Source organism: Girardinichthys multiradiatus, chromosome 23 (assembly GCF_021462225.1).
Source record: "Girardinichthys multiradiatus isolate DD_20200921_A chromosome 23, DD_fGirMul_XY1, whole genome shotgun sequence".
Classification (NCBI taxonomy): domain Eukaryota; kingdom Metazoa; phylum Chordata; class Actinopteri; order Cyprinodontiformes; family Goodeidae; genus Girardinichthys; species Girardinichthys multiradiatus.
Window position 1 is genome coordinate 11,545,854 of NC_061815.1, and position 25,071 is coordinate 11,570,924.

General features: G+C 39.7%; 1 protein-coding gene across 5 annotated transcripts in view; it reads left to right on the forward strand.

Moving 5' to 3' along the window:
* Positions 1-25,071, forward strand: part of il1rapl2 (interleukin 1 receptor accessory protein-like 2) — a 636,383-nt gene that overhangs the window by 587,821 nt on the left and 23,491 nt on the right. For all 5 annotated transcript variants that reach the window (XM_047353893.1, XM_047353892.1, XM_047353890.1 and 2 more), the window contains one exon: positions 8,902-9,047. In XM_047353893.1, coding sequence (XP_047209849.1) covers positions 8,902-9,047 — 146 coding nt within the window. The remainder of the gene's footprint in view (positions 1-8,901; positions 9,048-25,071) is intronic.

Here is a 25,071-nt window from a genome sequence, read left to right on the forward strand (position 1 = left end):
CTTTTTTTTCAGTCCTTTGACTTTTAACTGGCCAAAAAGCATGCATAAACACATTACCCCAGGTTTATTTTCCTATCACTGGCCCACCGTCTGTTTCTGCAATAGTTTAAAAATAATAATGCTCACTTTTAAAGTTTTAAAAGGTTTATAACTGGTCAGTCTCCACAACCCTATCAGATCTTCGCTTTCAGCCAAGCAAGTTCTACTAAATGCCGCTAGAAAGAGGCTAAGACACAAAGTTTAGTCTCACAGTAGCTGCTCCCCTTCTGTGGAGCTGCCTGCCTCTTCAAAAAGTTCATTTCACTTATTCCTACTGCACAAACATAATACAGGTCCTTCTCAAAATATTAGCATATTGTGATAAAGTTCATTATTTTCCATAATGTCATGATGAAAATTTAACATTCATATATTTTAGATTCACTGCACACTAACTGAAATATTTCAGGTCTTTTATTGTCTTAATACGGATGATTTTGGCATACAGCTCATGAAAACCCAAAATTCCTATCTCACAAAATTAGCATATCATTAAAAGGGTCTCTAAACGAGCTATGAACCTAATCATCTGAATCAACGAGTTAACTTTAAACACCTGCAAAAGATTCTTGAGGCCTTTAAAACTCCCAGCCTGGTTCATCACTCAAAACCCCAATCATGGGTAAGACTGCCGACCTGACTGCTGTCCAGAAGGCCACTATTGACACCCTCAAGCAAGAGGGTAAGACACAGAAATAAATTTCTGAACGAATAGGCTGTTCCCAGAGTGCTGTATCAAGGCACTTCAGTAGGAAGTCTGTGGGAAGGAAAAAGTGTGGCAGAAAACGCTGCACAACGAGAATAGGTGACCGGACCCTGAGGAAGATTGTGGAGAAGGGCCGATTCCAGACCATGGGGGACCTGCGGAAGCAGTGGACTGAGTCTGGAGTAGAAACATCCAGAGCCACCGTGCACAGGTGTGTGCAGGAAATGGGCTACAGGTGCCGCATTCCCCAGGTCAAGCCACTTTTGAACCAGAAACAGCGGCAGAAGTGCTTGACCTGGGCTACAGAGAAGCAGCACTGGACTGTTGCTCAGTGGTCCAAAGTACTTTTTTTGGATGAAAGCAAATTCTGCATGTCATTCGGAAATCAAGGTGCCAGAGTCTGGAGGAAGACTGGGGAGAAGGAAATGCCAGAAGTCCAGTGTCAAGTACCCAGAGTCAGTGATGGTCTGGGATGCCGTGTCAGCTGCTGGTGTTGGTCCACTGTGTTTTATCAAGGGCAGGGTCAATGCAGCTAGCTATCAGGATATTTTGGAGCACTTCATGCTTCCATCTGCTGAAAAGCTTTATGGAGATGAAGATTTCATTTTTCAGCATGACCTGGCACCTGCTCACAGTGCCAAAACCACTGGTAAATGGTTTACTGACCATGGTATCACTGTGCTCAATTGGCATGCCAACTCTCCTGACCTGAACCCCATAGAGAATCTGTGGGATATTGTGAAGAGAACGTTGAGAGACTCAAGACCCAACACTCTGGATGAGCTAAAGGCCGCTATCGAAGCAGCCTGGGCCTCCATAAGACCTCAGCAGTGCACAAGGCTGATTGCCTCCATGCCACGCCGCATTGAAGCAGTCATTTCTGCAAAAGGATTCCTGACCAAGTATTGAGTGCATAACTGTACATGATTATTTGAAGGTTGACGTTTTTTGTATTAAAAACACTTTTCTTTTATTGGTCGGATGAAATATGCTAATTTTGTGAGATAGGAATTTTGGGTTTTCATGAGCTGTTTGTTGCCCTGCGATGGACTGGTGACCTGTCCAGGGTGTACCCTGCCTCTCGCCCATAGACTGCTGGAGATAGGCACCAGCTCCCCCGCGACCCACTATGGAATAAGCGGTAGAAAATAACAGACAGACAGACATGAGCTGTTTGCCAAAATCATCCGTATTAAGACAATAAAAGACCTGAAATATTTCAGTTAGTGTGCAATGAATCTAAAATATATGAATGTTAAATTTTCATCATGACATTATGGAAAATAATTAACTTTATCACAATATGCTAATATTTTGAGAAGGACCTGTACAGTGGAATAAGAATCCTGATCAAACATTGTCAAGTGCTATCAGTGGTGTCTAATGTATCTTCAAGGCATCCTCTGTGTCCAGTGACCTTCTCTTTTTTCTTTGACTAGGTATCTCAATCTCCAGTGGCTACCTGTACCACATTTTACCACAAACTATGGTCTCCAGTGTCAATCGTACCAGCTGCTTGTAAATCAAACAACATACACATCACTTGTCTGCATGTGGACCAAATTATTTCGTAATAGGACTCTCTCTTTACCTTAACATTGTTTCTGTGTATCTAAAATACGTAATAAACACTGAGAAACATTGGTGTTTTCTCTGTACTCAAGACTTTATTTGGTGTTTCTTGAAATACCAAATAAACAGCAGAAATTATAAATGCTTAAAAAGAAGACTACTGGACTTCTTTTCTTATCCAGCTGTCTTCTATTTAAGCACTTAGGACTGTCAAGTCATTGATGACTGAGAATGTACACCAACATAAAGAGCAGAAATCCAATTTGAAAGTGAACCTTACTCGGCTTGCTTCACTGTGTGTGAAACTCTCCTTGTAAATGTACAAAAGTCTCACTACCAACTATGGGTACCCAGCGGTACCTCTAATAGCTTTGAAGTAGGCAATTAAAGATAAAAATTGTCATCGAAAAGTATGAGCTGCACATTTTCAAGCTCAACATAACTACCCTAGAGAGTCCTTTTAGGAATAGCAGCACAGTTAAGGCTAGATGTATTGGAGATCAGTAAGTTTTGAGCCGTAGAAAGTTTCAATGTGCCCAGTGAGTGTTATAGTTAACATAAGTGAAGTGCGCTATAGTGGTTGACTTTAACTGTGGGAGTGGAGATAATAAGCCATTTAAAAAAGACAGGACAGAACAAAGGCTATAAGTCAGGGGAACCTCTGGAGAGAGAGCTGCTATTCTTATAATGAGGAACACAAGGAACTGCCACAAGGGGTCAGTACCCCTGATCTCAGGTAAAAATCCAAGTAGGGCAAAGAAGTGCTGTAGGTAGTGAGGTCTAAAGATTTTTTACATTAACACTGGTATGAATCTACAAAGAAACAACACTCGTATGATAATGAACTTGGTATGTTAACCAGAAGAATGATTAAGCTAATACAAGCAGCTTAAATTAGCTTTCCCTAGATGATGGCTGAACTCACCCTACATCGCTGCTTCTTTCTCTTAAATTGTTCGGGCATTTGGTAGGGTTGCCTTCTGTACATCTTCCTGAAAAACAGTGGAAGACGGCATAAACACTGTGAGGATTTGGAGTTCATTTCCCAAATGGATCACCCATGCTGAAAGGGTCTCAAACCTCTTAGCCTCAGGGCACTGGAATTAAAGTCTTAAGTAAGAAATAAAGTATTTTTTCATAGTAAATTATTAAAAGGAGTACATAAATATATTACACAAGTCTCTGTACCTGTCATGGTCAAATTGTGAAAGCTCATAAGGTTAAAGGCCTGTATATTTCAGAGGTTGGCAGGTTCACATTCCTTTAAAGCTGACTTTAACTGGCACACACTGTACCGAGGACGAAGAACAAAGTTGTGTGGCATTACTGGTTACTTTTTTTTAACAAGCTGGGATTCTGCTCTAGGAGTTTTTATTACTTGCTAAATTGTTTTGCAGAATTTTACTTTCAATTAGCCAGACTTCTTCATATGAAGATTTATTTATTTTTAGTCTAGTCCTTTTCCCTAACTATGGTGGCATATTTTGTGTGATTTAAAGGAGAAAAGTGAACATGTTGAGGACAGAAAAATTTGAGTCAAAAGAACTATCTACATTAACTGAGCAATATATGAAAATCATGTCTCTAAGTGATTCTTCATTCTTCAGTTCTTTAAAAACTGCTGCTTACTGACTCTTTCCATTCCATTTGATGGAGTTTGTGCTATTCATTTTGCAAATAAATCTCAGTCTTTGGGTGTGGAAAGCTGATAGACTTAACAAAATGACCTGCAACTGAATTGCAGCGAACAGTGATTCAACAAAGTAATGACTTGAATGCTGAATAAAAATGCAAACATTTCAGATTTTTTTGTAAAATAATTAGAAAGCTATACATCATAGTTTCCTTCACTGTAGAGTGTTGCACTACTTTGTGTTTGTAAACAAGACCCCAAGATACTTGAACTCCTCCACTTGACTCAGGAACTCCCCTCCAACTTGAAGCGGACAAGCCACCCTTTTCCGGTCTAGAACCATGGCCTCGGACTTGGAGGAGCTAATCCTCATCTCAGCCACTTCACACTTGGCTGAGAACTGCCACAGCTCATGCTGTAGGTCCTGGCTAGAGGAGGCCAGCAGGACCACGTCATCTGCAAAAAGAAGATACAAAATCCACTGGTCCCCAAACTGGAGCCCCTCCAGCCCTTGGCTGCATCTATAAGTCCTGTCCATAAAGTTATGAACAGGACCGGTGACAATGGGCAGCCCTGCTGGAGTCCAACATGCACAGAGAACATGTCCCACTTGGTTGCCGGTAATACGGACCAAACTCCTTCTCCACTTGTACAGAAACCAGATGGCCCCTAATAAAGGGCCCCCGACTCCGTACTCGTGGAGCAACCCCCACAGGGCACCATGAGGGACATAGTCGAACGCCTTCTCCAGGTCCACAAAACACATCTGGACCGGTTGGGCAAACTTCCATGAACCCTCGAGTACCCTGTAGAGGGTATAGAGCTGGTCCAGTGTTTTACGGCCAGGACGAATGGCCATGACAGCCCCACAGCATCCAGAGACTTCTGGTAGTCAGGGCGGATCTCATCCACTCCCGAAGCCCTGCCACTGTGGAGCTTTTTAACCACCTCGGTGACTTCCGCCTGGGTGATGAAAGAGTCCAACCCCAAGTCGTCAGTCTCTGCTTCCACCAGGGAAGGCGTGACGGCAGGACTGAGAAGATCCTTGAAGTATTCCTTCCAACACCTGATAATGTCCCCAGTCAAGGTCAGCAGCTCCCCAACCCCACTGTTAACAGTGTTGGTGAAGCACTGCTTCCCACTTCCCGGACGGTTTGCCAGAATCACTTTGAGGCCAACCGCTAGTCCTTCTCCATGGCTTCGACAAACTCTTTCCAGGCCAGAGTTTTTGCTTCTGCCACCCTGGGCTGCAGCACGCTTGGCCTCACAGTACCTGTCAGCAGCCTCAGGAGTCCCACAAGCCTACCACAACTGATAGGACTCCTCCTTCTGCTTGAGAGCATCCCTTACTGCCGGTGTCCACCATCAGTCAATCATCGACCTCCTGCCTAGGGTTTCCTGGTGCCAAGTGCACTGATGAACACCCTTATGCTTGAACATGGTGTTCAATATGGACAATCCGTGGCTAGAACAGAAGTCCAATAGTGAAACACCACTCTGTTTCAGGTCGAGGAGGCCATTCCGCCCAATTACGCCTCTCCAGGTGTCATTGTCGTTTCCCATGTGGGCGTTGAAGTCCCCTAGCAAAATAACGGAGTCCCCAAGACGGGCACTTTGCAGCACCCCCAAAAGGGACGCCAAGAAGGCCAGGTACTCTGCACTACTGCTCTCCACCTTCGTCCGCTGCCCGATCCTCTTTGCACTGGTCCCTTATGGTTCCCCCTTCAGGTGGTGGGCCCACTGGGGGATGGCCTCGTGTCTCTCATTCTGGCTTGGCTTGGCCTGGCCGGGTGTGACCGGCCACCAGGTGCTCTCCGGGGCTCCGGGGTTGGACCCTGGCTCCACCGTACCGGACGATGTCACATGCCTCGATTTATTGGTCCTCATGAAGGTGTCTTGAACCACAGTCAATTAAGGAACCATATAATAGTTTATATTTGATGACATATTTTAAAATTCCTAATTATCCTGGAACTTTTCTCATGCATCACTGTGAATCCCATCCAAAAAGAGTAAACAGCAGAAAAATGCTGTTGGATGTGATTATTTATTATATAGCATTATGTTTTGAGTTATTGTAAGCCATTATAATAAATATTTTGTTGTTGCCCCTCTCAGGACTGCACTACCAAGGTGGGTGAGTGAGATGTATGCTTAAGGCATAATTTAACTATTTCCCAGCCTGTTGGATCCTGAATGGAAATCTTTCTTTTCACAGCTACTGAATCTTAACAGTAAAAAGAGTAAAATACTTCAACTGGTCAATGTTAACCTTTTAAAAAATTTGGCAAAGGTTGCTGCTTGATCAATCAGGAATCTAGATAAGGAAGTTTGTCTAAGTTAGAAATTGCTGAAATAATGTAATATTTTCAGGGTTTAAGTAAATGGTTAAAGATGTCACTGTAAATGAACACGGTCTTACAAAACATTGAGTTATTTTTTTATTGTTTTCTCTTTGTAAACAAACAAAAAATCCCCATCAGTGGAATTGTAATTATATTTCAGTGGAATTGTAATTATATTTCAATGGAATTGTAATTATATTTTATGCAAGTGTTGAACTTCATAAACTGATAAGACATGGATATGATGTTTTTGCCCCCTAACGTCTTACTTCTTTAAGATTTGGCTGTTAGTCGAAGTAGAACCGTTCTTCATCTTCACTGGCTCAGTGCTGAAATTGACTGTTTTAGAGTTGCAGGAACACTGAGCTAGGTTAGAGTGAGGTTAGAGAGTCTTAACTTTTCCTTCAGTAATAAAACATATCTGTCTTTTGACATCTTTTGTTTAAGTAAAGCAAGGTTTTTGTTTTTTGTTGTTTACCTGTTATTAAAACATCTAATTACTTTCAATCCTAAATGCTACTTTAAACAATACTTGAAATCCTAAACAAATCAGAGCATTCTCTAATAAAAATTGAATATTTATCAATAGTGTTATTTTTTTTTTACATGACTGTATATTTCATGTAGGATATGTTTTTTAGAATTAGTTACTTCTGGCTTTATAGGTTTATTTAAATTTCATTTTTAAGAACTAATATGAAGACATTTTGTTCATATTACATCTGTTTGTCTATCTGTGTCTATATGTGATTAGAAATATTTTCATACAAAAGGTGCAACTTGTTTTACACTTTTCTCCAGTATTCAGTACCTCAGAGGAGTTCTTGATATTATACAGGTCCTTCTCAAAAAATTAGCATATTGTGATAAAGTTCATTCTTTTCCATAATGTCGTGATGAAAATTTAACATTCATATATTTTAGATTCATTGCACACTAACTGAAATATTTCAGGTCTTTTATTGTCTTAATACGGATGATTGTGGCATACAGCTCATGAAAACCCAAAATTCCTATCTCACAAAATTAGCATATTTCATCTGACCAATAAAAGAAAAGTGTTTTTAATACAAAAAACGTCAACCTTCAAATAATCATGTACAGTTATGCACTCAATACTTGGTCGGGAATCCTTTGGCAGAAATGACTGCTTCAATGCGGCGTGGCATGGATGCAATCAGCCTGTGGCTCTGCTGAGGTCTTATGGAGGCCCAGGATGCTTCGATAGCGGCCTTTAGCTCATCCAGTGTTGGGTCTTGAGTCTCTCAACGTTCTCTTCACAATATCCCACAGATTCTCTATGGGGTTCAGGTCAGGAGAGTTGGCAGGCCAATTGAGCACAGTGATACCATGGTCAGTAAACCATTTACCAGTGGTTTTGGCACTGTGAGCAGGTGCCAGGTCGTGCTGAAAAATGAAATCTTCATCTCCATAAAGCTTTTCAGCAGATGGAAGCATGAAGTGCTCCAAAATGTCCTGATAGCTAGCTGCATTGACCCTGCCCTTGATAAAACACAGTGGACCAACACCAGCAGCTGACACGGCACCCCAGACCATCACTGACTGTGGGTACTTGACACTGGACTTCTGGCATTTTGGCATTTCCTTCTCCCCAGTTGTCCTCCAGACTCTGGCACCTTGATTTCCGAATGACATGCAGAATTTGCTTTCATCCGAAAAAAGTACTTTGGACCACTGAGCAACAGTCCAGTGCTGCTTCTCTGTAGCCCAGGTCAGGCGCTTCTGCCGCTGTTTCTGGTTCAAAAGTGGCTTGACCTGGGGAATGCGGCACCTGTAGCCCATTTCCTGCACACGCCTGTGCACGGTGGCTCTGGATGTTTCTACTCCAGACTCAGTCCACTGCTTCCGCAGGTCCCCCAAGGTCTGGAATCGGCCCTTCTCCACAATCTTCCTCAGGGTCCGGTCACCTCTTCTCGTTGTGCAGCGTTTTCTGCCACACTTTTTCCTTCCCACAGACTTCCCACTGAGGTGCCTTGATACAGCACTCTGGGAACAGCCTATTCGTTCAGAAATGTCTTTCTGTGTCTTACCCTCTTGCTTGAGGGTGTCAATAGTGGCCTTCTGGACAGCAGTCAGGTCGGCAGTCTTACCCATGATTGGGGTTTTGAGTGATGAACCAGGCTGGGAGTTTTAAAGGCCTCAGGAATCTTTTGCAGGTGTTTAGAGTTAACTCGTTGATTCAGATGATTAGGTTCATAGCTCGTTTAGAGACCCTTTTAATGATATGCTAATTTTGTGAGATAGGAATTTTGGGTTTTCATGAGCTGTATGCCAAAATCATCTGTATTAAGACAATAAAAGACCTGAAATATTTCAGTTAGTGTGCAATGAATCTAAAATATATGAATGTTAAATTTTCATCATGACATTATGGAAAATAATGAACTTTATCACAATATGCTAATTTTTTGAGAAGGACCTGTATGTGTAAATCATGGTTTTTGAAAATCCTTGTCCCACATAAACATTTTTCCAGCAGGTGGGTGGGATCTGGGCACCCTGGTCTTCAGTAAGAATTATCGACACCAAAGGGAACGTTTTATGTGACCAATGTAAATTTTATCTGTGCACTGTTGTCTTCTCAGGATCTTGAGGGAACATTTAGGAGAGAAGGAAGTGCAGCTGTCCCTGACATTTGATGCCGTGGACGAGGCAGATCTGGCTAATTACACCTGTTATGTTGAGAACCACATTGGGAGGCGCAGCGGGAGTGCAATACTGCAGAAGAAAGGTACATTTCTCTTTTTTTACCTCATAGTTTGCCTTTGCTGCTGCATGAGATAGACTAAAAATCAGTTGTTTGTTCACTCAAATAAATTTGTCATGTCTAGATTACCACAAATATTTCTGGCGCCTTGGCACACCCCAGATTTATCTTTCTTTTGTTCTAAAAAAAAAAAGGTCAGACAGTTTAGTAGCAAGTTCTTCAGGAAAGATATTAGTTATAATGTTCATTTAATTTAAGACCTTGACATTTACTGCATTGAATAAACAAAAATTATTTCACTCTGGCAAAAAATAAATAAATTAATTAAATGTCAAATGTATAATTTTTGTAAATCAAAGGACATGTCCTCTTTCTAATAGTTGGAAAAAAAGATTGATAATTTTCTAAACAATAAAAAGAGCAAACACAAAGAATCTCAAAATCCAGCTTAAATTATTAATACACACTGTATAAATGCCTACATTTCTCACAAGTCATCAGTTGTATTTCTAAAGTGATTTAAAGAAATACTTTCAAAAACCCAGAAACAGCAAACAAACCCTTCTTATAATCGCTGACCAGCTTTTTGCTTGTTTCCTCTGGTATTTTAATGATTTACTTTGGTGATGAGCTCCTGGTCTTTGAGGTTGAAAGGCATTCTTGCCATCACGCTAACCTTTAATTCCATGCAGATTTTTTATCAAATTCAAGTCAGAACTCTGGCTGGGCTACGTTGAAATGTATTAGCACTTGTGGTGACCCCTCGCAAACAATCCATCTCAATACACCCCCTAAAATGCTTCTGATTGTGTAAAATCTAACCAAAAGTGTTGTTTATTGTGCGTTTTATTGTTTCTTCTATTATAATGGTACAATAAAACAAAAAAGAAACAAGTACCTCTATACCTTGCAGCCTCCATTCATTGTTTGAAACTGCAAAAATAGGTCCCTGGAAACATAATTTATCAATAAATATTATATTTGCAGAGCATCACCTTGAATCAAAACAATGACTGGCTTTTATTAATGTTTGAGATTTTCTTATTATTATCTTTGCTTTACACCCCCGGGTTATAAATTCCTTTATGGACAAATTACATAGCATACTCAAGGCTACTGCCTGATAATTATCTGGTTATTATGCTGGTAATTTTACATTATTAGCTAATTATATAATTTTTCATTCTAAGCCATTACTCACCTGTAACCACTTTATAACCAAACTGGAATAGAATGTGTAATATGGATATTTTTGGTTTCCTTTACATCAATAAGACAAATAATGAGTACAATCTATTCGACTGGCAAAGACAGACTATAATAAACATGAAGATGCATTTAAGGGCTCTAGAGCTTTCACAGTGTGTTCTCCCTAAAGCAGTGCTTTATTTTTCATGCTTTACTCTGGCTTGCTAAATATAAATCCACATCTGCTTTAGTTACCTGGGACATATCCTATCTCTCTTTATGGTTCTGTTAACAAGTAGCGATCCTCTGGCTCAGCAGCCAATTCTGCTTTTGTGGCCTAATAAATATTTGTAGATGCAAACCGCTTCCAAGGTAATTAAGACTTTAAACACGTGCTTGTTGTTCAGTTATCTGTGAAAGCTCTTCAAAAGCTTAATTTAAATAATGTGTATAGGTGGCCCTGAGGAGAATGAAAGAGTGCTACTTCCAGAACCATAGAATTCATCTGCAGACGGCGTGAGATGATGCTGGGCTGGACGTTGATTGGCTGACTGTTGAGAGCCTGAAGTGTAACAAAAAAGAACATGAAATACCAGAGCAGAATGGAATGAGCTTCTCTAAAATAACGACAGTTCCTTGCAAAAGTTTAACATTTTCACATTTTTTCACATTACAGCCACAAACTGCACTGTGATTCTTAAACAGATTTTATGTGACCAAAACATAATTGCGAAGTGAAATTCTTACACCTTGGTTTTCACCTTTCACACATAAAAAATCTGAAAGTGGACCTTGCATTTGATTTAGCACCTGTTAGGCAGCATTTTGTGGAACCACATTTTGTAGCTGCAACCTTCGGGGTCTGCCTCTACCATCTTTGTACATCTAGAGACTGAGAATTTTTGTCCATTTTTTGCAAAATAGCTCAATCTCAGTCAGGTTGGATGAAGAGTATCTGTGAACAACAAGTCATGCCACAGATTTATAATTAGACTTAGGTTTGGACTTTGACTGAACCATTCTACCACATAACCATGCTTTAATTGAAACCACTCAATTATAGATCTGCTCCCACGCCATGATACTGCCCCCACAATGGGGATTGTGTGTTCAGGGTGAGATACAATGTTAGTTTTAATATTGCATTCAGGCCAGAAATTTAAACTTTAGTCTAATCTGACCAGAGCACCATCTTAAACATGTTTTCTATGTTCTGTCAGTAGACTTTTGTACCTGAGCTGTAAATCTCTGCTGCCACTCTGATCAATGGCAAGGCCCATTGAGCACTACAATTATGCATTAGTCTGTGTTGATCTACCACACACAATCCCAACAAATTGACATTTTGTGATTTTAATATGACAAAATGCGGAAAAGTCAAATAACTATAATTTCAATTCAATGCAGTTTATTTATATAGCGCCAATTCACAACACATGTCGTCTCAAGGCACTTCACAAAAGTCAGGTACAAACATTCCAATTAATCCTAACCATTGAACAGTGCAGTCAGAGTTAGTTATTTATTCAAATTGGATAAAATGTTTTTCTATCTAAGGAAACCCAGCAGATTGCATCCAGTCAGAGACTTGCAGCATTCCCTCCTCCTGGATGAGCATGTAGAGACAGTGGACAGTCACTGGTGTTGACTTTGCAGCAATCCCTCATACTGAGCATGCATGTAGCGACAGTGGAGAGGAAAAACTCCCTTTTAACAGGAAGAAACCTCCAGCAAAACCAGGCTCAGTGTTAGCAGCCATCTGCCACGACCGACTGGGAGTTTGAGAGAACATAGCAGAGACACAAAAAGAATACAGAAGCACTGATCCAGGAGTACTTTCTTTGGGAAGGAAAAGTAAATGTTAGTGGATGTAGCTCCTTTAGTCATTTTATCTAGAAAGAAAGAACAGATCAACTTTGAGCCAGTCTGAAAGAGAGCACATAGAGTTAGTTACAGTAAAAGCTCAGTCAACTGCCATATCTAGGAGAGAGAAAGGGTTAAACACTGAAAGACAGGGCCAAGTGAATCATCTGTAGAAGATCAGCATTAAGTTGTTGCCAGCAGAAGCTCGGACGATGCCCCTCTCCAGAAAGGTGTCACAGGTAAACACAGAGCCAGGCCAGGTGTAGCTTCTAGGAAGAGAAAATAGAGAACAAGGTTAAAAGCTGAAATAACAGCAAACAATGCAAAAATGGAGAGTAGTGTGAGAATGTAGCGAAGAGGGTGAAAGTGGTCATTATGTCCTCCAGCAGCCTGAGCCTATAGCAGCATAACTACACAGATAGTTTCAGTTTATTTATTTATATAGCACTTATTTACAACAATGTCGTCATAGCTGTTGCTTTATATATGCATGAGGGTGCTCTTCTTTCCATACATTTTCGCTCCCCCCGTCTCTTGCTCTCCATCTGGCACACAAAGACAACAGGCCAGTCTGAGTCAAAGTTCAGGACCCAAAAGAGTAAAGAACAAAACCTACAGAGACAGAAAAAAACTGAGTGTTAGAGCAGCGCTGCAGGAGAAGATTAATCGTCACTGTTAGCTCTGGTCTCTGAAGGAAGAAAAAGCTGCATGACTGCTCACTATATGAAATATAAGTATGTTGGAATGTGCAGAATTGGAGAAATATTAGAAAAGATAAAGCAGTGGGAGGTGGAACAAGGCAAGAAATCAGAGAACAACATAATGTGGAAAGGTGCAGATAGAGAAAATGTTAGGGATGATGTTTGAGAAAACAGGAGGAGAATCTGTGAGGGGAAAAAAAGAAAAGTAATGCAGTTGGAGAGCACAGGGCTAAAACAAGTCTTTTTCTTCAAACAACTGACTCCTGCTACATGCTTTGGTAGTCCAATCTGTCTTCCTATACTTGTCCAACACCAGAGGAAAACGTACCCTGAGACACTTCCAGAGGGGTTAAGGATGACAATTCTGGGGTCCCATTATTCTCAGTGAAATTAGCTACTGTACAACTGTGTGCAAGCATGCTCATGCATCCAAAGCTTTAAACATACAAAAATGCAGCTTTACTGCAGGCTACATATGTTCTGTATATACACAGTCCTGTGGAAAAGCATTAAAACTTCCCTCATTTCTTCACTATATGCTTTAAAGAAACAGCCAATCTTAGAACTTTTCAAGTGACCTTGAAAATTAAGCAAAAAGCTAAAAAGAATAAAGTAACCTTGATCAATACATGACCAGAAACTCTCCAGTTCTTCAGTTGGTGCACTGCTCTTTGCAAAAAACATTCCTTTATGTTTCTTTGTACCTTTTTCTGCTTTCCGCTAAATTGTTTCTTTAAATCTAACACCTTTGAGATGTCTGAATCATGGTTCAAGATACACAACATGGTAGAGATATGGTTTGTAGATATGGTTTGTAGATATGGTTTGTAGCACTTTTTCCTGTCTTTTCTTTTGCCTCATCTCGTCTATATCTGCTCTCTGATCATTTTATATTGAAAGGAAGTTAGCAGCAGATAAACGCTTTAAAGTGGATTTAACTCCAGCTTACAAGCTATGCTTCCTGAATGAAGTCATTCCAGTCAGTGTATTGCTCACTGAGGACTTCAGGTCTCTCGGTGTTTGAATTTTGAACCCTGTAAACTTCAGACATGGGAATTTGTACATGGCGACTGCTACATTTCAGTCTTGGCCAAAGATATTGCTGCATACGCTCCAGAAGCAAATTCTCAGTCATTTCTTACCATGAGAGAGTTTTATATAATCTCCTTTAGTTTGGGCTAAAAAGGATTACTTAGAAAACAAATGGTTCAAGATGATTCAGTAGTATACAGCTAGAAGGGCTACAGTAAACCCTACATGAAAACAAACAAAGGGAACTGTAGAAGAAAGTTCTAATATTCCAGAAAATATATTACACAAAGAAAGATGGATCATGAATGCTGTCAGGGTTCATCATGGTTTTTCCTCGTTTTAAGTAACATGTTTGTAGGAACAGGTAGGAGAGCTGGGGGTTTAACATCAGATTACTTGTTAATTCACAATAATCAGGTACATTATTTCTTTCACATAACTAGGTAAACTTCTTCTCTAGGATAAGCAGGTAAATACTATAATGTAACTATGTAAATAATTTCCTTAATGTAATTAGTAAAAAATAAATGTAAAGAGAAAAAAAGGAAGCAACAGAATTTACTGTATATTGTGCTAAAAGAGTGATTAAAGAAACACGTAAACACACAAACATTCCTGTCAATGATGACAAAGTTATCCAGACTGAATTTCTGACAGAGGTAATGGAAAAAAGTTCAAACTGACATAAGGAAAATACCCATTTGTAATTTGATCATTCTGTTGTCTTTCGAGGGAACAAGAAATAAGCAAATTCCTGAATTTTATTTTCTATGGTTTAAAATGGAACCAAAAGATAAAGAGACAATAACACAGTACTTTCAGGAGTTTTAGAACAAATGTGATAACATTTTCTAATATTTCAAGCTTAGTCATAAATCCCCAAATGTACACTTTTATAAATATATACAACTTGGGTAAAAACAATCTTGAAGTGTTTAGCAGAGGTCATCAATATCAGTGTGCTCAGAATCATATGGATTTATGCAAAAAATAGTTTCTGCTTTAGCTGTTGGTCAACATTACATAGTGAAATGTGGGCCATTTTCAGTCCAAAATCTGGGCTGGTCTAAACAAAGGTTGGAAACTTCCACCGTACTCTGCTGTTCGGCCAAACATATCTACTAAGTCGGCTTTGCATTTCTTCGGAAAAGCACTAAACACATCTTCCATGCGGAGTTGTTGAACTAATCTTTGCATACTGAAATGAGCAGCTTCACTGACTCTCCTGCTCAGAGTTGATTGACAGGACACAGAGGAGCATAGTTTGTTCTTCTGTGGCCCAGAGGATATTGAAAGACCATAAAAGGCCATGATATAATCGGCTTGTTATGTCTCTGCTGGAGATGCTGGTTGCTTTGGGTTTAGTCGAATAAACAAATGTTTTTTTTGTTTTTTTTTCCAGTATGGAACTTTGATAAAATGAACCTACTCCCTACCCTCTAGTCACTGACTGTTATCCATAGAATGAGTAAAACCTTTTAGACAAGCAAAGTCGTTTGTAACTTTCCCTTTCTGTGCAAAAGTTCACTAACTGGGCCAATTGTTCCAGATCTTCCTGCCTAAATCCTTGGAGCTAATAGGGTCACGTTTGGGTCCCTGAACACAAAACGACAGCCTAAACAAAGAAGAAGTTATCCTAAGTTAGCGCATGTTATCAAAGCTTGATTTCATTTGCCGAGTGTGCGTGATTGAATTAGGATGTGCCCTCACTCTGCACTGACCCAAGGTAATGGTTTGATGCATCCTTGTTGCACAGATGCACTCGCACAGACACACGCACCTACAGTACACGCACAGTCCACTTATCGTAACTGACAGAGCAGAAAGAGCTGCCCTCAGCCACCATGACGGTAGTCTTAGCAGAGAGGGGAGCGCAGGAACGGAGGCAGACTGAAAGAGCTGACAGGAGAGAGAAAGTGACAAACTGGTAGGACAGATGGGGACATTGGTTCTCTGATGCCATTCAAAGTTTTGTCAAAGCTTGGACACATTTTGTTTCATTATAGGAGGGATTGCTTTAGCATGATAAAGTAGGACAATCCCCTGCATGGCTCTCTAACCGTGTTCTAAAAGGTTTTTGAGGGTGCTGTGTGGCTAAGTGGTAGAGCAGCTCCGCATATGGAGGCTACAGTCCTAGATGCAGCTGTCCCAGGTTCGATTCCCAGCCCTGAGCCATTTACTGCATATCTTCCTCTTCTCTCGATCCCTTTCTTGCTGTCGAGCTCTTAAAGAATAAAGGCCACCAGTGCCACAAAAACCTAAAACAAAGGTTATGCAGCTTCTGCTGATAAATTTGCATCTTCATGGAGTGTCTTGTATTAATAAACCTTGACTTCTTTTATTTTATTTGAAAGGCCAACAAAAAGTAGCACATAAATTCTAATGGGACAGAAAATGGTATGAAGTCTTCAAAACAAAATCTATAATGTAGAAGGTTTGTATTTAGCACATTTACTCTAATACCTAATGTAACAGTCAGTGTGACCAATTGCCTTTAGTTTCACTTATCATACAGATTCCAACTGTGTGTAATTCACCTCCATACCTCTGTGGGAGACTCAGAGGTTGGTTAGAGAACAAATTAAAAGAATATGGCACTGCTGTAGAACTGCCAAGACATGGCCCTCCACCTAAGCTGACAGGCCAACAGTTCTTACGGTATAATCAGCCAGGAGGTCCATCGTAACTCCTGAGGAACTGTAGAGATCTAAGGCTCAGGTGAGGGGATCTGATAACATGACAACTGTTAGTTGTGCTCTCCAGATCTGGCCTTTATGGCAGAGTTATAAGAAAAAAAATATTCTGAAAAGAGATGGATAAAGTTAATTTAGTAGTTTGATGTTTTTTTAATAAAGAATTTGAATCTTTGTTCATCTTTAATAATAATTAATGATATGCATTAATTCAAACAACCCCCATGTATTTCTGCACCCCTAACCATGAGTGGGAGAAAGAGACATATTAAAATTGACTTTGCAAGATTTTAAGATCTTTGAGTTAACAGCCAAGGGATCGTTGGCATCCTGTCACATTACAACCACAGACTTCAATGAAAAACTGTGAAGTGAAAGCAAAAAGGCTACATGGTTTTCAATTTTCTTCACGACTAAAAATCTGGTCTTCTTTGTCAAATAGTTCATGCTCAGTCAGATTAGATAGACAGTGATTTTAAACCAAGTCTTGCCACAGATTCTCAATTGTATTTACATCTAGACTTTGGCCTAACACATGCATAGGCTTTCATATTAACCATTCTATTGTAGCCCTGGCTTTATGTTTAGGGCCATTGTCCTTCTCGGAGGGGAACCTCCACCCCAGTCTTAGGTCTTCTGTAGCTTACAACAGCTCTTACTGGATTGTCCTTGTATTTAGCTTCATCCATCTTTCCATCAAATTTGTCCTGCTTTTCTGTAACCACTGAAGAAAAGCATCCACACAGCATATTGTTGCCAGCACCATGTTTCATTGTTAAGGTTAGTGTGTTCAGGCTGGTGTGCAGTCTTAGCTTAGCTTAATGTCACACATGACGTTTTGTGTGTAAGCTAGAAAGTTACATTTTCATCTTTTCTGACAAGAGCAGCTTGTTCCACGTGTGCGGTGTCCCCTAGATGACTTGTGGCAAACTTTAAACAGGTCTTCTTGTGGCTTTCTTTCAACAATGGCTTTCTTCTTATCACTCTTGCATAAGGGCCAGATATGTGAAGTTCACAACTAAAAGTTATCCTGTCTGTGGATTCCACCTACCTGAGCTGTGGATCTTTGCAGAGTCAAGCTTCTTTCACATAACAAGCAGAGTGCAACGCTCGCATCTTGGCACCTCTAGTCAGGCACAACCTGCATGTGCAGCAAGAGCAGGGTATAGGAGAAGCTAGCGGTGTCTCAGGATCTGAAGATTTTTGACACAAGATTAAAGACACATTGCAACCTTAAAAAAACTTTAAGATGTTACAAAAAAAACACTGCAAGGATATATCTGATGATGTGCAATAGAAATGAATTGTGTGCATTTGACACTGTATCTGCATCTTAAAGGAGTTCCCCATTTTGCAGTGAATCTATACTTTACTCTTACTCCTTGTGACCTAGTGGAAGATAGAAAAGAAATGGGATTCAGCCTTTGTTTTCACTAACTAAACTTGTAAAGTTTAGGCAACAAAAGGCTTCCTGGCATGGGTGTGGAAAATATCGATTTATGACATAAAGTGCAACCTTAAAAAATATCAGCACGTGACAAGCTCAAAAAGACACCCCTCTTTCAGCCCAAAGCCGCAGAGAGGACATATATCTATGCTGTAATGCCTGAAACAAAGTCTTCTGCTGCAACTCAGCTGAGGGAATGACAGATGGCACCCTGGAACACAATATTAGAGGCTATTTCTGTCTCACAATAATGCATATTGTTTTTTTGACATATTGCTCTGTCACCAAATGCTAAATGCACTCCTAATAAAGCCAAAAGAAGAGATTTAAAATACAAAGACGTGCCAGTGAGAAGAAAAGTAAAAGCCGTGAAATTAATTAAGGTGTCAGTCTGGTGTTTGGTTGTGATTCTAAAGGAGGAGCTTGTCAGGGAGGAAAAAGTTTCTTATCTAAATGAACCTTCTTTAATCATATTCTTTCCCTGCTCACAGACACCAGCACCATTACAGCTGCCTTCACTTTATGTGGCTGATAAGTAAAAAGCATGGTTAAAAATCAGCTTTAAGATTTTGCTGCCTCTCTCCTGTTCAGCGATTTTAGACAAAGGTAGCGAGTAACTCATTACTAATGGAAACTATCTGAGAACGATAGATGAAAAGCTGAGAGGTAAGGAGGAGGGTGGAAGGACAAATAACAGAAGAACAGAATGAGAAGGTGGAGAAAAACACATTCTGAATCTGTCTCATTACCAATGGAGGCATTCTGGGTTCATTTTACTATACAGCAAATATTTGGCAATTAGTTAAATTTGCTGTTTTTCTTTCCTCTGTATGGACCATTCCTTTATCCCCTTCTCAAGAGCATAAAGTCTTAGTAGAAACAAGGTGGCTGATGGAAATAGAGTTAGAGAGACGCCTACTGGTTAAACGTGGTAACATCATTAACTATAGTCGGTAATAAAATAAATGGGAGTGCATTACTTCAGAAATCAGAACCTGTATTTTTATAAAATCAGCTCTACAGAGATAGGCTTAGTGTTTTCTTTAGGGGGGGGGGGGGGGGGGGGGGGGGTTAGGTTTTATTTCCTTTTGTCTCTTTTTCATTCACTTGATTTTATAATATAAAATGGGACTGGTAAACAGTGCAACTTTTTGACAGGGAAGATGATAACAGGTACTAACAAAAAGTCAGGTTATTCAAATTTAGATACAATTAGAGATAAAATAGGGAAAAGAAGCACAACACACAAAGTTTAAGTGTCTGGTTCACTAAATTAGCTCTGAGGTTGAATTTACAGTTTGTATGAAGACTGTTGAACTTAACTAGTTCTGCAAAGAGAGGAAAAGAAACTGATCTATAGGTACAGACACAGTTTTGTGTGTTACTTATTGAATTTAAATGAAAAACTATTTCCAAGAAAATAAAATGAATACTAAATCTGTGTGCACTGCATCACAAAAAGGAAAGTAAGAAAGAAGGTTTTAAGGGATGGAAGATACCTTGTAAAAGCTTTGTAGCTTTTTAATGACACTTATGTAGCAGTTGTGTCATGTGTTTTATAATATATTATACTTTGTTTTCACTATTGTTTTTTCATCACGACGGTGGCAACAGCGGTAAGCGTTCGTCCTGTAACCGGTGGGTTGCCGGTTCCAACCCCTGCTCTGTCTGTCTCAGTCATTGAGACCTTGGGCAAGGCCTCCTGATGGTGACAGTGGTAGGGTACATTGTAGCCTACCACTGTCAGTGTGTGGATGGGTGGAAGACTGATTGTAGTATAAAGCACTTTGGAGTCCTCGGACTTGATAAAGTGCTATACGAGTACAGGCCATTCACCATTTTTGTTATAAAGGATTTGAAATATCCATTGAAAATTAACCATTAAGTGGAGATCTCGAGCAATAGCTGCTGCTATCACCAAGCAACTGAAACAATAATCTCCATGGCAATAATCCCAAACCATAATCAGGCCCTTTGCACATCCCAGTGGAATATGACTCCCTAGCTTTGAAGAATCACTCCCACCTCCAAATTGTACCTAGGCTTTTTCACAGAAAGAACATGGGAGATTTTCCGCCTTCAGTTTAAATGCAAAATGGGTTTGTCATCCACGTCCTGCTGTGGAAGAAGCGGAATAGAAAATGACTGACTGACCTGTATTTGTCATATTGTCAAAGAGAAGATTTGGCATCATATCTAGTGGTTAGCAGGATTACCCACTAGCAGTGGATCAGGTTTTATAATACAATTATACAACAGTGGCAGCACAACTATGCCATCAGGTCACATTAATATCTGACAAACGCAAAATATGTGTGCATGATTCACTATAACTACTCAACCAGCGGTACAGAAAACCCTTTTACCTTTTCTCTTGCTGCTGATAAACTTATGAGAACTGATGCAGGGAGTTGTCTCCTCCACCACAAGCCTGAAAGTGATGGTGAAGGTGCAGAAACCTCCCCTATTTATATGAAAATTTGACAGTTTGTTAAGTATAATCTTTGTGCAAATATAACATTCAGTGTGCAGAAAGATGGTTTGGGAAGCAGAAGCAGGGGAAATAACTTTCAAGCAGCCATGAAGGTCCTGGAGACACTGGGGTGATCTTAATCTCAGGTGAGGGGACTAAAACTATGTGTGCCTCGAATAGAATGGCTTAATAAAAACACTGTTCAAAAATATGAAAAAAATGGAAAGTTGGGAGTTTGCATGGTTGGTCCTTGCTTCCTAGCTAGAAAGTTGCTATCTCAACTTTTTGAATGAAGCGTACAGATTCTTCATCTTCAATGTGCTGGTTTTTCTTTTTTACTCTGGTTTTATTCCACAGTCTAAAGATATACATGTAGCTTACTGGAGATTCCAAAACTGTCCACAGGCATGTGTATGTTTTTGTTTCATTTGTCTCAATGATGGACTGGAAACCCATCCAGGGTGTACCCAGCTTTTTCCCAATGAATAGGCTGCAGCCTAAGCAGGTAAATTATAGCAAATAGATGGAAAGCCTGCTCCATTAAATCTGTGGCTCTTGAAGATGGCTTCAGGATCCCTCTGTGGGTCATAAAACTCTGCACAGGGTCGTGAAGAAGTCTCGAGATATTACATTAAACTGAAGAATGATCGCTATTTCCATATTTTCAACATAAGTGCTACAAAAGATAAAATGGCACAATGGCTACTATGGTGTTATATTTTTTATGTAATTATTCCTGTGTTGAATTAGCTTGTTGCAATGTTTATATATTTCCCACGTCTCTGAAAGGTCATTTTGTGGGTCCAAAGCTGAAATTATTGAAAAGTTCTACTTGAAATTTGTTTAAATTAACTCCTCTTTGACCTGTCACAAGCCTGAAACCTAATTACATTTTTTAATGTTTTTAATGTTTTAATTGACTTGATCTGGATGTAAACAATGTTTACAGTAAAACAGAGCCTCACTGAATCTTTAATTATAGATCAGTTTTTCAAAAAGAATCCCAAAATACTGTTGTCTGCTCTGCTGTGTTCCTCTGTCACCTGTTTAAGAACCAGCTTGAACATTTTTTTGCCAACATATGTACATTTCAGTTCATCTAATACATTTTAATATTAGACAAAGATAACCTGAATAAACACAAATGCACCTTTCAAAGAACGCTGAAGTAATTTTTTTTTAAAGGAAAAAAGCAACCTGGCCATATGTGAAAAGAGTTATTTGCCCTTAAACCTATTAACTGATTGTTGCAACCCTTGACAGCAACTACTGCTGTGAAGCATTTGTGATACCTGGAAATGAGTCTTTTACATCGTTGTGCAGAGATTTTGACCCATTCATCTTTGTGGCATTGTTTTAAGACAGTCATGTTGGAGGTGTTTTAAGCATTAAGGGTATGTTTAAGGTCATGCCACAACATCTGATTTAAAAAGGTGAGTCTAAAACTTCGAATTTTATTTGTTTTGCCATTCAGAGGTGGACTTTGCTGATGTGCATAGGATCATTTTCCTGCAGCATTACCCAAATATGAGAAACTGAGTTCTCCTTTCAAAGTTTTCTGGTATTTTATTATTTATGGTTCCATCAAATATGGCAAGTTGTTGTCATGGTCCTGAAGCAACAAAGCTCCCCCAGATCATCACCAAGTAGATCACCTCTTCATCTAGAGCCAGGTTGTTTTTGATTGCTTTTTTTCCCCTTAATAAATGAGAGCATTATTTTAAAACAGATTTTTGTATTAATTCAGGTTATTTTTGTCTGATATTAACATTTGTTTGTCGACTTCAAACATTTACATGTGAAAAACAAAGTAAACTATAGAATAAATCTGTAAGAGGGCAAATATTTTTACAAAGCACGCTGTTTTCCTCCTTGAAACTAAGACAGAAAAATATCTATATGAGTGCAGTGTTTTGGGAATTTAAATTAAAATGCAATTTATGTGGTGAAGAGAACAGAAGATTCAGTGAGCAAAAATGAAAAAGCTGAGAAAATTTTGCAAAATCGCCAAAATTATATAATCAATATGCTAATTGAAACATGCCTCACCCTTTTTGTACTTCATTTATAAAAAATGTGATGACTTAGGAAGAACTGATGCATGCTGGGACTGAATGTAGTCCAGAATTAAATTTTAACCTGTGTAAACTACCTTTTAATGAACTTGCACAACACTGCTGATCAGCAGGTTATTGACATTCAAGCTAAATGACTGGCGGTGTCCAATGTGACTAAAGCTTGAATCTAAATTATTACAGAATTATGCACTGCCTGGCCAGAAAAAAAAAAATAAGCCAGCAAATAGGTATGAGCCTCCCATTGGATAATTACTAGTTGGGCGATTATATTTCAGCTGGCAACAAGTTATTTAACCCCAACTGGTGCAATGAGTTGCTTCTCATTTCTTCAACAACCATGTTGAAAGACACAACCTGTTGTACGTGGAAAATATGTCAGTCTGTTTCAGAAGGGTCAACTCATTGGCATGCATCAAGCAAAGAAAACATCTAAGGAGAAACTACCAAAATTGGGTTAAGAACTGTCCAACGCATTATTAAAAACTGGAAGGATAGTGGAGACCCATTGTCTTTGAGGAATAAATGTGGCCGAAAAAAAATCCTGAATGATCATGATCAGCGATCACTCAAACGTTTGATGAAATCAAATTGAAGAAAAACAACAGTAGAACTCCAGGCTATGTTTAATAGTGAAAGTAAGAGTATTTCCACACACACATTGTGAAGGGAACTCAAGGGATTGGGACTGAACAGCTGTGTAGCCTTAAGAAAACCGCTAATCAGTGATGCTAACTGGAAAAAAGGCTTCAATTTGCTAGGGAGAGTAAAAATTGGACTCTGGAGCAATGGAAGAAGGTCATATGGTCTGATGAGTGCAGATGTACCCTGTTCCAGCGTGATGGTGCATCAGGGTAAGAAGAGAGGCAGGTGAAGTGATGCACCCGTCATGTCTAGTGTCTACTGTACAAGCCTGTGGGGGCAGTGCTATGATCTGGGGTTGCTGCAGTTGGTCAGGTCAGGGTTCAGCAACAGTATGTGCTCAAAGAATGAGGTCAGATGACTACCTGAATATACTGAATGACCAGGTTATTCATCAATGGATTTCTTTTTCCCTGATGGCACGGGCATATTCCAAGATGACAATGCCAGGATTCATTGGGCTCAAATTGTGAAAGAGTGGTTCAGGGAGCATGAGAGAACATTCTCACACATGGATTGGCCACCACAGAGTCCAGACCTTAACCCCATTGAGAATCTTTGGGATGTGCTGGAGAAAGCTTCGCTCAGTGGTCAGACTCTTCCATCATCAATGCAAGATCTTGGTGAAAAATAAATGCAACACTGGGTGGAAATAAATCTTGTGACACTGCAGAAACTTATCAAAACAATGCCACAGCGAATGCATGCCGTAATCACAGATAAAGGCGGTTCAACGAAATATTACAGTGTGTGACCTTTTTTTTTTGGCCCGGCAGTGTATATCCACAGGTTTCTGTTAGAGCATACGCAGGCCTCCATGACAAACCGCTTCTTCCTCCGTCCGGTTTTATACTTCCGGGTACCCAAAGCGAGAGTAAACTACAAATTCAGTTACATTGTGCTGTACCTGGCGACTTTGACAGTTCAACTTGTGCTGTCGGCTACCACAACAATTCATGACTACATGATTTCCCTGATCCAGCAATACAGGAACGGCCTACTGCCTACAGTTAAGAAAAATAAAGTAGCCTTGTTTGTTGGGCATTACTTTATCAATTTTGTTGCGTCGGTAATTATTCGCCTCGGTGCTCTTGTAATCTTGCCAGTTTTGGCAGGTAAAAGAAAGTGCAGTGTGAGAAACTTTAATCAACAGCAAATATTGTAATCCCACAACCGTAAACAACAGCGCAAGCCGATGTAAAAACACAGCTTCCATTATGAATCAGGGGTAATGCCGCGAAGTCAAGAATGCTGTGGATAGGTTCTCTTAAATAACTGGATCTTTTGGTTCAGATCAGTATTACTATGTAAGGCCTAATTTGTAAAATGAGGAAAATCATAAAAAAAAAAAAAAAAAACATTGAAGTAAACTAGGTTTAACAGCAGGATGAATGTTTGATGCAACCTTAGTAGTGGTATCATTTTGTTATTATTTGATGTTGTCCATCCATGCTGGCATATTAGTTTTGAGTGTGTGCTTTATGTAAAACAATATGAAAACAAATTATTTTGTACTGCATTAACAAAAAGTCCCAGCTGAATAGTGAAATGTGGTTTTAAGCACAATTTCTTGCCGTGAGTAGGAAAAATCAATAAAATGTGGTCATGAAATAAAGTGGTTCCAAGAGAAGCTGAGGACGAGATGAGTAGCCGTCTGTTTGTTTGTGTGTGTGTCGGAGAAGGACGTGGGCGAGAGGGAAGCACAAATGGATCATATTTCCCAGGGTGTCATTCACCAGCCATGTTCCATTAATCTCCTATACACTCATATTGCCTATGAAGGCACTATCATTCATTCATACACACACACACACCATCTGAGATTGTGTCTGACATGCTGACGTGACTCCATATATCTCTCTGAGGCATTGCATTTTGTAATACAGCTGGCATTGTTTTGCGTTTTTTACTTATAATCTTCAGTTTTGAAAAAC